The 13,914-nt window shown below is 41.5% G+C and overlaps 1 protein-coding gene across 1 annotated transcript in view; it reads right to left on the reverse strand.

The window, feature by feature from the left end:
* Nucleotides 1–13,914, reverse strand: part of LOC110502559 (attractin-like protein 1) — a 350,265-nt gene that overhangs the window by 237,503 nt on the left and 98,848 nt on the right. The window contains exons 13-18 of the mRNA XM_021580677.3: nt 12,030–12,148; nt 11,673–11,789; nt 11,375–11,507; nt 8,620–8,807; nt 7,128–7,341; nt 4,563–4,751 (exon numbers count right to left, since the gene is read on the reverse strand). Coding sequence (XP_021436352.2) covers nt 4,563–4,751; nt 7,128–7,341; nt 8,620–8,807; nt 11,375–11,507; nt 11,673–11,789; nt 12,030–12,148 — 960 coding nt within the window. The remainder of the gene's footprint in view (nt 1–4,562; nt 4,752–7,127; nt 7,342–8,619; nt 8,808–11,374; nt 11,508–11,672; nt 11,790–12,029; nt 12,149–13,914) is intronic.

Genomic DNA, 13,914 nt, shown 5'->3' on the forward strand with positions numbered 1-13,914 from the left:
TTGCATCCAAAGAACACCATACCTACTGTGAAGCATGGGGGTGGAAACATCATGCTTTGGGGCTGTTCTTCTGCAAAGGGACCAGGATGACTGATCCGTGTAAAGGAAAGAATGAATGGGGCCATGTATCGTGAGATTTTGAGTGAAAACCTCCTTCCATCAGCAAGGGCATTGAAGATGAAATGTGGCTGGGTCTTTCAGCATGACAATGATTCCAAACACACCGCCCGGGCAACGAAGGAGTGGCTTTGTAAGAAACATTTCAAGGTCCTGGAGTGGCCTAGCCAGTCTCCAGATCTCAACCCCATAGAAAATCTTTGGAGGGAGTTGAAAGTCTGTGTTGCCCAGCAACAGCCCCAAAACATCACCGCTCTAGAGGAGAACTGCATGGAGGAATGGGCCAAAATACCAGCAACAGTGTGTGAAAACCTTGTGAAGACTTACAGAAAACGTTTGACCTTTGTCCTGGCCAACAAAGGGTATATAACAAAGTATTGAGAAACTTTTGTTATTGACCAAATACTTATTCTCCACCATAATTTTAAAAAATCCTACAATGTGATTTTCTGGATTTTTTTTTCTCATTTTGTCTGTCATAGTTGAAGCGTACCTATGATGAAAATTACAGGCCTCTCTCATCTTTTTAAGTGGGAGAACTTGCACAATTGGTGGCTGACTAAATACTTTTTTGCCCCACTGTACATAGAGTACCAATTTAGTTAAAGTGACTAAATATAATCTTCACCGCCTGTCCTTGATGAAGCATAGTAGTCACATCACAATAAAGGCTATTTCATTAGTACCACCTGCATCCTCCTTAATACGCTTATACTCTTTTATTTGTATATACTATTGCTAATACTATTTTATAAACCATTTTTATGTGTTTATTTTATACTATGGCTGAATCTGCACAATTCAAACACTTGCGCCTGCCCCCCCCCCCCCCCCCCCCCCCCCCAATCTTAAATATTGTACTATAAATGATGCATTCCTGTATTATACTTAAGCTAAAATGTTTATTCTATTTTACTGATCCATTTACTTTATGTCCGTGTCCTTATCATTGTTACTTGTTGTTGTTGCATTGCCGACAAGGAACTTGCAAGTAAGCATTTCGTTGGGCGGTTTATACCATGTGTATCCTGTACGTACGACCAGCAATATTTAAAACTTGAAATGTTAGCTTGACCGCTTCTTTCCTAAATATATTGAATTCCTTTCCAGAAACGTTGTCTCTATTGAGGATGCATTGGTATTCGTGCAATGTTTCTGACATTCAAACAAACCACGTGATATTACATGTTTTACTGCATTCAATGCTTACAAAGAAATGTTCAAAACCATAACTTATGGATTCAGAAGCAGAGGTGAGCTTGGTGGGTCAGTTACATCTGTTTTCTTTGACAACATCAGGGAGATTGAACTTGTTGAACTAGTTTCCTTCTTTTAACTTGTTGTCGAGCATAAGAGGGAAACATTTGTTTTGTGATCCAATATTTATAGCCTGGTTATAATAAATAATACATCATAAATCTAAATGATTGACTGGGGCCTTTCAGATAGTTTATTCAGGTTTGGCCATCATGGAGTAGCTAAACAAGTCAACTGGTTGTGAGCACAACATGAACAAATAGCTGTGAAGCACGGTTGAAGTAGGAAACACAAGGTAACTCAACAAGAACCCATAAGAGACCAAAAGGTATGAGAAAGTTCCAAGATGTTCTCTTCCGTTGCCGTGTGGAGTTTGCTGAGTGAATGGTAAAATTTGCATTTTTGCCAGAAGTTTGAGTTTTTAACTGCTACTATTTCCATAAGCAGAAAAAGTGTTTGTTGAATTTTCTCCCCAAATGCTGTGCTTCAGAGTCTATCCCTGTTGCATTATTCAACCATGGTGCTGATTCATTTCTAGGTTCCCCTGTCTTTTTCTCCAACCACAATCTTGTGCTTCACAATTACAAACAGAGGCTCTCCTCTTCCCTCTTCCAGCCTCAGAGAGGCAGTAGAGTTTGCACAGTGTGGAAATATTATCTTCCTAAACTCTAACAGCTTTTAACGCTTTCTAAAGGGCTCTTGTATTTGTTTAAAGATCAAGCGAAAATGCCAGTCCATGTAGCAAGAACCAAATAGCATAATCCCTCATTTTAAAGGTTTACTCATACCAGAGACGATAGTTCAATAAGCAAACATATGGGGCTACCAAATATTTCATCATTCTGACATCTACTTCATATTTCAGGAGGTTCATACCCTGTCCTCGTTAATATTCTGTCTTTTTCCATTGTGTGTTGAGAACTATTTAAATAAACATAACCCAGCCCACACTCAGTCGGTCACAGAACAGAAGCCTATGTGGTACAGTACAACACCTCCATAGATATGCAGTATTGTTCTCTCAACCAATCCTGGGCTTGTCTTTGGAACAGCTTATCTTTAAAAAACTGTTCCCCTGCTCTGTGACAGATCTCTGAATGAAGCATCTGTAGGGAAACTAGAGTGATGTTATATTGCTACGCCGAAACATAAGCTACGTGGATAGTCACCCCTTGAATTGTCCTTGGGTAAGGAATGTTTAGGGGATTTTCAAGTCCCTCAGTCGAGCACCTGTTCCCCTTTATGTTCAAGCTGGGCTGCGCATTTGGGTCCACATTTCTTTCCATTGCTACATAGCATTCTGTGTGAGCTCAAAGCACAAGGCGGAAGATGGTTGATTGCTAAATGAACAAATGCAAGTGTTGGTCAGGTTAATGCTGCTGGAGATTTGGGTGGGGTGGTGTGCCAGGCAGATGGATGGGGATGGAAAATCACTCTGAGATGCAAGTAAGTGAGCTCTGCCGTGTGTGTGTGTGTGTGTGTGTGTGTGTGTGTGTGTGTGTGTGTGTGTGTGTGTAGGAGGTATGCTGAACCTAACTAAAGAGAGCAGGGGCCGGGCTGTGTTCTAATTACCTGCTGAAATATGACCTCAACGCGGAGAAAGACCATTTCCAGGAGCAGCAGCAGAATCACATTGTGTTCAGGGGGACATTCTTTCAGGAGCACAGCCAGATTGGAGTCGCTGACCTCCCCCGGGCCTTTCAAGATAAATACATCCTGTGGCTACTGGCTAGTACACCAAAAAGTTAATCTTGCTTCCTGTTTCTCCCAATATCCCCTCAAAACCAAAACACAAGTAACCACCTACCTAAAAAGATATGGAAAGGTACTGTGGGTGGAGAAATGGCAACCTTGAGGGGAAAATCTTGGCAAGGCTTTTCAGCTGAAGTGAACAGGCAAAGAACATACACACAAAATTACATTTTGTATATTTGTTCTCTCCCTACAAAACCCCTAAACTTGATAAAATAATCCAAAGGCGAACTATGACATTCCTTTAAATGAACATGTTGAAAACAAAAACGCATTAGCACAATGACACATTGTGTTTTGCTGTAACACTACATTTCTTTATCTCTGCGTTCTGAAGCCAAAAGCCTGATATGGGCTTAGCATACACACCGGCGCTACATCAACTGATTTACATTTTGATTGGATCCATATTGTCAGGCTTCCGTGAGTTGCATTACTCTGGGGGACAATAAAAGCAATAGTACAATTTGCCTAATTACATTCCCCAAATCTCAGAACCGATAGATGTTTGTATAGAGAGTTTAGTGGAATCAGAAATGTCAGGCCATAATATGAATACTCCACAAGCACACTGACCATCACTTAGCAGCTGAATGGTAATGACTTCAGACTCCCCTGGTGAAGTGGCACTGAGAGGATGTGGCCTAATTGTGCATACCATTGTTGTTTTACATAATGTCACGCACTGTGAATACTGTCGCTGCTGTGGTATAACGAGGGGGTTGTTCAAGCAAATTATGTGACCATGGCAAAATGTGGTGAAAGCTCTTTCCCTATTTGTTTAAATGTTCACATGACGAAAAGTGGTAAAAACAGAATCCATAGACGGCTGACAGCATGTTGCTCCTTGCGTCGGACTATAAGGACAGAAACTCACAACGTGTTATTGTTGGTACCAACATCTGCTTGACAGGAATTTCAAAAGTGCCACTGCGTAAAACACACATCCTGTTGATGTGCACCTCTCTCTCAGCAAAGTCTGGGGGGTTATCTGACACAACAGGATCTATATAACAAGATCAGACCTTTAACGGAGGGCTTTTAGAGCAAAGGAAACACTAACAGCGGGGCATACACTTTTCATCGAGTTGGATGCACGTCGATACGTTATTGATTTTCCCATAGTACCCAGGGACAGGGACCAGGGTGGAATACACCTAAGGGTCTAGGGAAGTGGAAGCACCTGACTGACTGTAGAGCACAATGAGTCCGCAAACATCCAAGGGAGTCTGATCTCACGGAGCAACACTAACTCTGAGGAATTCACTACTAACACACAGGAGCTGTGACTCTTTTGAACAGAGTGTGTGTGAGTGTGAGTGTGTGTGTGAGCATGAGCATGAGAGAGCGAGCGAGAGCAATAATCTATTTGCCCGCATTCCTGTGTTAAAGATACGCACACAGTGGAAGCTGAACATTTTGACCTGTATACTCACAGACACAGTCTCCAGTCTGCCACTCCAGACACTGTCCGTAGGGGAAGGAGATGATGTAGGCGTTGGAGTCCACACAGCGCTGGGTGCTGCTGCACCACATACACTCCATGGCCTGGCTGGTGCAGTTGGCACAGGTGGTGCGCAGGGAGCAGGGCACCTTACACGGGCGGGCACTCTGATTGGGGCTCACTGTAGAAAAGTGAAAATAAAATCATATTTAAATAACATATGTGCCCAGCCTGAAAGTCATGCTAAAAATAATCTGTGGGAGTTTATGTACATTTGCACTGCCTCTAAAACATAGATATCTTATCTCAACCTTGGACAGAGTATTTTTGCAGCAGGTATACCCATAACCATTAATCTACCATTTATTACATTAAATGAGTCATTTAACCCAAGAGCAGACGGTAAACAATAGTAATTTCCTCCCTCAGTCCGACCCCATCATTTGAGCTGATTTAGGCAGGTTGTATCGAAGTGGAAGACAACTCCTCAGTGGTGAAGGAAACAGAAAAGTAATAAGAAACAGCAGGATGTCTTTGGTTACCCATTTCCACTCTCTGTCAGTGCAAAGTCGCGCTATGGGAAGTACGGAGGCCAAAACTGCACATTTGAGGCCTCATTTTCTTCGGCTCCCCAGCTATTCTGGGCTCCTAAATGAGTCTGAGCATGGTTCAGTGCGGCTAAAAGCGGATAAAATAAGACAGTGAGTCAGACGGGCCTGCTCGTGTTTCCAGTTTCCTTGAATGCGTGAGAGGGACAGTCGGTCACTGAGGGGCCATGATGGGAAGGAAGGTCAGCCACTGTCAAACAGTGGTAGAAAAAGTAATCAATTATAATACTTGAGTAAAAGTAAAGACGCTTTAATAGAAAATGATTCAAGTAAAAGTGGAAGCCACCCAGTGAAATACTACTTGAGTAAAAGTATAAAAGTACAGTATTTGGTTTTAAATATAATTAAGTATCAAAAGTAAAAGTATACATCTTTTCACATTCCTTATATTAAGCAAACCAGATGGCACAGTTTTCTTGTTTTAAAATTACGGATAGCACACTCCAACACTCAGACATCATTTACAAACAAAGCATTTGTGTTTAGTGAGTTAGCCAGATGAGAGGCAATAGGGATGACCAGGGATGTTCTCTTAATGACTGTGTGAATTGGACCATTTTCCTGTCCTGCTAAGCATTAGAAATGTAACGAGTACTTTTGATTGTCAAGTAAAATGTATGGAGTAAAACATACATATTTTCTTTAGGAATGTAGTGAAGTAAAAGTTGTCAAAAATATAAATAGTAAAGTAAAGTACAGATACCCCAAAAAACGACTTAAGTAGTACTTTAAAGTATTTGTACTTAAGTACTTTACACCACTGCAGTCAAACACTCCAGGCTATGATCTTCTCCAGTCATAAGGATGCTCTTCCTAAAACAATATCTCTCCACTAACACTCTGTCCCCTTTTAAATTCTCTAGTGAATTTTGGCTCCTTGTCAATGATGATGATGATGATGATGATTGTAAACTTTTCTCCCTAATTCAGAAGTGCCTGATTGAGCTTTAGAATAATGAGAGCATCCTGTCGGGCTGTATCACCGCCTGATACGGCAACTGCTCCACCCACAACCGTAAGGCTCTCCAGAGGGTAGTGAGGTCTGCACAACGCATCACCAGGGGCAAACTACCTGCCCTCCAGGACACCTACACCACCCAATGTCACAGGAAGGCCATAAAGATCATCAAGGACAACAACCACCCGAGCCACTGCCTGTTCACACCGCTATCATCCAGAAGGCGAGGTCGGTACAGGTGCATCAAAGCAGGGACCCAGAGACTGAAAGACAGCTTCTATCTCAAGGCCATCAGACTGTTAAACAGCCACCACTAACATTGAGTGGCTGCTGCCAACATACTGACTCAAATCCAGCTCACTTTAATAATGGAAATTGATGTAAAAAATGTATCACTAGCCACGTTAAACAATGCCTCTTAATATAATGTTTACATACCCTACATTACTCATCTCATATGTATATACTGTACTCTATATCATCTACTGCATCTTGCCATCTTTATGTAATACATGTATCACTAGCTACTTTAAACTATGCCACTTATGTTTACATACCCCACATTACTCATCTCATATGTATATACTGTACTCGATACCATCTACTGCATCTTGCCTATGCTGTTCTGTACATCAATCATTCATATATCTTTATGTACATATTCTTTATCCCTTTACACTTGTGTGTATAAGGTAGTAGTTGTGGAATTGTTAGGTTAGATTACTTGTTGGTTATTACTGCATTGTCGGAACTAGAAGCACAAGCATTTCGCTAAACTCGCATTAACATCTGCTAACCATGTGTATGTGACAAATACAATTTGATTTGATTTGATAATCATGTTCAAGGGAGGCCTCATGGAATTCACAAGGGTTACAGGTGCCTTTGAGAATTAGTCTCTATTATTCAATCACCATCACCTTCATTCTTCTTCAGCTCTCCTTCCCTTTCCCTCCCTCCCTATCCCTCTTTCTCCCAGTCCCTCTCTCACCGACTGGTTTTTCACAGATGAGTCCATCAGTTGTGGCGGTGCAGGGGTTGGCCTTGAGCCCTGCCACCTCTACCCTCTCCAGGTAAGCACAGAAGCCTGAGTCGCTGGGCTCCCCGGGCAGCCACTGCAGAGAGGAGTTGGTGAAGGGAGACATGTCCTCCCAGCCCCAGTACGAGATGTTGATCTTCCTTAGGCCCACCCACGGTGCTAACTTCTACAGGACAGAGAGGGGAGAGAAAGAGGTAGGCGAGAGGGGGAGGAGAAAATGGATGGAGAAAGAGGGGAAGAGAAAGATGAAAGAATGAAGAAATATGAGAGAGAAAAGGGAGCGAGGGACGTTAAAATCCTGAAATCTAAGATAAGAATTCTCTCTAATTCTCCATAGTATGTTGAGGGACACTAAGAGTATGAAAACATGTTATTCCTTTCTCAACATAAATCATACATATTTGATTCCTGCAATGATTATGTGAAATCTTAAATCAAACCGTTGGGAAAATTGCTATAATTACAGTGAAAGTTCTCCACCTCAGGCTTATAGCCAACACCAATCCATAAAACCAAGACAGGCCAGAGTCATTAAACTAAGGTATTTATTTTGACTTTTAAAAATGTCTGTGTGTTTGAGTTATTTCTTAAATGGGCAATAATGTCTCAAAAGTTTTACCTGTAATAAATTGTTAATTAGCCAGCTAACACCGGCTATGATCTATCACACAGTAAAAATTTATGAGAGCATCAAATTTGATTAATCGAAGGAGACTGCCGTGATTCAAGTCCTGAAAAACGTGTTGCTGCACACTAAAATGTACTTTAATTCAAAATTCCTAGTGCAGGCCGCAACTGGGATGGAAAATAATGAATTTCTTGGGGGGAAAAGCAAACTGATTATTGTAGCCAATGAGAGCATCAGCTACTTCCAAATAACTGTCAGAAAAAAAGCTGAGGAGGGAAAACTGTTGCCTCTTCATCCTAAAACAACCAAGGTGAGATTTATTATTAAGAATAGTGTTCATCTTCAAAGAACAGACAGAAGCTGCTTAAACACTCCACCCCAAAACCATAGCGAGAGATCCTCTTGCTCGATTTTTTTAATTAACGGCACCAGTCAAACACCAGTCAAATATTTGCTCCTGCATATCCTCCTGACAGCGCAATCACTGGAAAAGTCAGCATGTGTGGTGAGGATATAAACAGGGAGTGTGACTCTTGAGAAAACAAATACAAGTTTGGTTGGGATCATGGAAATCTAGTCTAGATGTACATGTAAACACTGGATCAGATGTGGGCTGATTCAGCAGGTAAATAAGCTAAGACTTCAACATGTGTTCAACATGTTTGGTTTCAGATTATCATGGGGGTAAGTTTCATGAGGTCTGGCATGGCCATTCCTCAGGCCTTCGACATGGAAAAGTACATTCCATATGATAGTCCTAGATAAAGTACAATGTTTAAAACAACACACTATTTTAAATAGAGGCGTTTCCCTTACCTTCTCTTGTAGCTGGTACTTCTGCAGCTCGTCCAGTACAAAGTCCACCTGCTTGGCGGTGGTGAGGGAGGCTATGTTCCCATCCAGGTTCTTACAGTAGTGCTGGGCATTGTCATAGCTCTCCCTGCTGGAGTTGATCCTGAGGCAAGCCTCCCCAACATGATGCCAGCCTTCCCCACAGAGCTGAGCTGTGGACAGGGAGAGAACAGTAATTTAGACCCAGGCTTCTGACTGTGTTGGGCCACACAATTGGATGGTGAACAGAATTCACACAACTGGAAGACTCAACACCCCTCAAGGATCTCAACTACATTTGATATGCATCTCACTTCTCACACATAAGCAAGTATGTCGCTAATATAAAAGCAAAGTCGATTGACAAATATCTTATAAAAAATTAAAATAAATTAGGAACTCAGTCGGCATCTCAACTTACTGTTCAGAATTAGAATAGTAAAACACATTCTAACTAACAAAAAATGTGGTAGTGCCTCAGCAGTTTTTCTCAGGGGGCCCCCGTTGATTGTGTTAGTCACTCTCACTCGGATATCATATGAACATGGCATATTTCATTGCAAATGTGTAGAATTGCAGAAAATTATCTTTAAAACGGCACATCTTTTTCTTCGCCCCATGGAAAAATGAGTAGAATTGCATGTAATGTGTTTTAAAACTGCAACATTTTCTCTATGCCCCATGGCAAAATGTGTACAATTTCAGGAAAATAACTTTAGCGCTGTTTTGCCCATGAGGTGGAGAGCCACCAAACCAAATCTCGCTTAGGGCCTTCAAAAAGCTCAGACCGGCCCTGACCTCATGGTGTGAATTGAAGAACAGTCAGTCAATCAGTTGAGATATAGATTGAAAATGATGGATTATGCTACAAAGAAGCTTGCATCGGCCACCCTGATTGAATACACAAGTAAGTGTTTGTCAAGCACAAGTATACAGTTGTGCTCTGACTGACAGACACATCAAACAGTGGGAAAAACTACACAGATGAGGGACGAGACCTTAGTTAATAAGCAACAAATTGCAGCGAATAAGGGAGAAACAGTTTCCATCTCAGGAATTTCTCTGCTTATTTTGGGGACTTGCGCTGATTACAATCAAAGTTGGATAATGGTTACCACCATCAAATTATTTTCATCAGACTAAGAAAGAAACCCTTTTTTTCAAGCATAAAAGGCTGCTGAAAAGATGTCCAACCAGAGCAGTACTGACATGAACAGTAACAAACACATGGCTAGAGTTAAAGTCTTTAGAACAGGGGTGTCAAACACATTGTGCCCCGGAGGCCGCATTCGGTCTTCAATGAGGTCCGGAGGGCCACATTGAAAATGTGTTATATCTCCTTGCTGTCAAAATTGAAAAAATGTGTCCTCCATCCATAGTTTTGGGAATGTCTATGGTCCCTAACTGTCTAGTGATTATTAGCCAGCTGGACAGTCAATAAACTGTATGAACATAGGTCCATTATAATTTCGACACAATTTTGATTTGGTTTTAGTCAAACCTGGTTCTGTCTGCTTTCCATTATACACTGGAAGACAAATGCACCTTTCAGCAGGACAATAACCTAAAACACAAGGCCAAACATACACTGGAGTTGTTTACCAAGACGACAGTGGCATAGTTACAATTTGGACTTAAATCGACTTGAAGATCTATGGCAAGACTTGAAAATGTCTGTCTAGCAATAATAAACAACCAATTTGACAGAGCTTGAAAACATTTTAAAAAGATTTATGTGCAAATATTGTATAATCCAGGTGTACAAAGCTCTTAGAGACTTATCCAGAAAGACTCAGAGCTGTAATCTTTGCCAAAGGTGATTCTAACATGTATTGACTCAGGGGTTGAATACTTAATCAAGATACAGTGTATGTGTGTCCAGTGTTTTACTTGCTATATTGTATTTACTTCGCCACGCTGGCTTTTTTTTTTTACCTCCCTTATCTCACCTCATTTGCTCACATTGTATTATTGACTGTATGTTTGTTTTACTCCATGTGTAACTCTGTTGTATGTGTCAAACTGCTTTGCTTTATCTTGGCCAGGTCGCAGTTGTAAATGAGAACTTATTCTCAACTTGCCAACCTGGTTAAATAAAGGTGAAATAAAATAAATACAAATATATTAGTGGGTTTTTTTTTTCAATATTTTTTTTACTAATATTTTGTGTAGATCGTTGACAAAAAAAAATGACAATTAAATTCATTTCAATCCCAAATTGTTACACAATACAATGTGGAAAAAGTAAAGGGGTGTGAATACTTTCTGAAGGCACTGTACTTACTGGGTTCTCATTTGTAAGTCAGCTGAGGCTCCATTTTCATAACATCAAGTAAACAATTATAATTGGCCTACATCCCGTCACCACTCTGGAGAGGAGAGTGTATTTGTGGATGTACTGTATTTGGAGGTATGTAGACGTGTGTGTGTGTGTACACACATCTGCTTACGCCTGCGTGCATGGGTATGTGTTTGTTTGTGAGTGTTTTTGTGTTGAACTCCTTCTGTAGCTTTGAAAAATGAGAGCAATAAATCCACTTTAGAGACAGGGGAAAAACATGTTTTCCCTGGGGAAACGCTACAAGAGTGTTGATAATGAATCAAACATTAGCATAAGTTCTCCAAGCATTCAAACTTGCTTGTAGCTATCAAACAGGTAGTCAGCTAAGCAGAGTTCTTGCTTGTTTGTAGTTTTTGGAAGATGTGTGTGTGTGTGTGTGTGTGTGTGTGTGTTTCTCACCAGGGATGGCATGGCACTCCTGTTGCTGAAGCTCCCATTGACAGTGGAGGTTGAGGGAGCAGCTCTTACAGTTGACCAGCTTGCTGCAGATATGTTCATTTCTCACATGGCATTTGACAAAGTTCTTTACAGACTGCAAATAAAGTGTACAAACATCAAACATCTACATAGTTATTATTATGGTGAATTTACTTCATAGTATTGGTGTCATGTAAATATGAAATTTGTCCACTGGCAGAACCGAAAAGTATGGTTTGGCATTAATAGAAAAGCCCCTGCAACAGTATGGAATACCCACATGTCCCATCCTCTTTGCCCCTTGCTTCCACACAGAGAGCTGTTGTTCAGACAGCATGGACGGGGGAGGGGCCAGGGACAGAGGACCTCTATGCTGCTGCGCAAGTTCCAGGGTCAGCTATAGACACACACAGAGGAGCCAGCAGGGCCAAGCATTAGGCTGACTGACACTGCTAGCCAAGCAGGTGAGATAATAGCGACTTAGTACACGACAACAACGAGTTAAGTAGTGACTCAGTAGAAGGCAAGCTTCAAGCTGCCTGACTATTCATGCTACGTAATTAATTGACAATTGTAGCTAATAAGATCCTAGCTGTGACTGTTTTATCTCACTACTGCCCCCTGTAGGCAGACTCACCACAGTGCAGTTGCTGGAAGCAGAGATGCACTTCTTGTCTTCACACCACTGGCAGCCGTTGGTGTTGGCAGTGCAGCTGACACAGTCAGAGAACCTGAAGCACCTCTCGTCTTCACTATCTGGATGGGGGACGACACAGTTTAACAGCAGAACAGTTAGTCTAGTCTGCACCGTCTGGGGGTGGGGTTAAAAAAAACTGCTTAAAAAAGAAAAACGGAACACTCGACACAGACAGTTTTATAAAGGGAACAGAGGTAGAGAACCCAGTCAAAAATAGAGGTCAAGTTCAGGATCAGTAGTAACTGTAGCAGAACAGAGAATGCCAGAGACATTGTCCAACATTGTCCTCTCTATCAGGATTCTGTGTACATAATATCAGTCTAGTGAGAGAAACAATACTGGAGAACAGCAGGTCAAGAGACACAATCAAATCAAATTGTATTTGTCACATCCGCCGAATACAACAGCTGTAGGCCTCAACCAACAATGCAGTTCAAGAAAATATTTACAAAATAAAAAACTAAAGTAAAAAAATACAATCAAAAAGTAACACAAGAAAATTACATAACAATAACGAGTCAATATGTGGGGGGTACCGGTTAGTCAAGGTCATCTACGTTGTGCATGACAAGTAATTTTTCCAACAATTGTTTACAGATAGTTAATTATAAGTGAAGTAATCTATCACAATTCTAGTGGGTCAGAAGTTTACATACACTCTGTTGACTGTGCCTTTAAACAGCTTGGAAAATTCCAGAAAATTATGTCATGTCTTTAGAAGCTTCTGTAAGTTGGAGGTGTACCTGTGGATGTATTTCAAGGCCTATCTTCAAACTCAGTGCCTCTTTAATTGACATCATGGGAAAATCTAAAGAAATCAGCCAAGACCTCAGAAAGAAAAGTGTAGACCTCCACAAGTCTGATTCATCCTTGGGAGCAATTTCCAAACTCCTGAAGGTACCACATTCATCTGTACAAACAGTAGTACGCAAGTATGAACACCATGGGACCACATAGCCGTCATACCGCTCAGGAAGGAGACGCATTCTGTCTACTAGAGATGGACGTACTTTGGTGCGAAAAGTGCGAATCAATCCCAGAACAACAGCAAATGACCTTGTGAAGATGCTGGAGGAAAAAGATTCAAAAGTATCTATATCCACAGTAAAACAAGGCCGCTCAGCAAGGAAGAAGCCACTGCTCCAAAACCGCCATAAAAAAGACAGACTAAAGTTTACAACTGCACATGGGGTCAAAGATCGTACTTTTTGGAGAAATGTCCTCTGGTCTGATGAAATAAAAATAGAACTGTTTGGCCATAATGATCATCATTATGTTTGGAGGAAAAAGGGGCAGGCTTGCAAGACGAAGATAACCATCCCAAACATGAAGCACAGGGGTGGCAGCATCATGTTGTGGGGGTGCTTTACTGCAGGAGAGACTGGTGCACTTCACAAAATAGATGGCTTCATAAGGAATGAAAAGTATGTGGATACATCAGTACGACCAAGAATATGTTTTTCGCGAAGCGGATCCTGTGTTCTGCCTTACAAACAGGACAACGGAGTGGATCCTATGCAGCGACCCAAAAAAACGACTCCGAAAGAGAGGGAAACGAGGCGGTCTTCTGGTCAGACTCCGGAGACGGGCACACCGTGCACCACTCCCTAGCATTCTTCTTGCCATGTCCAGTCTCTTGACAACAAGGTTGATGAAATCCGAGCAAGGGTAGCATTCCAGAGGGACATCAGAGACTGTAACGTTCTTTGCTTCACAGAAACGTGGCTCACTGGAGACGCTATCCGAAGCGGTGCAGCCAACGGGTTTCTCCACGCATCGCGCAGACAGAAACAAACATCTTTCTGGTAAGAAGAGGGGCGGAGGC

The sequence above is a fragment of the Oncorhynchus mykiss genome, chromosome 23, assembly GCF_057628025.1.
Source record: "Oncorhynchus mykiss isolate SJ-2025 chromosome 23, ASM5762802v1, whole genome shotgun sequence".
NCBI classification, from domain to species: domain Eukaryota; kingdom Metazoa; phylum Chordata; class Actinopteri; order Salmoniformes; family Salmonidae; genus Oncorhynchus; species Oncorhynchus mykiss.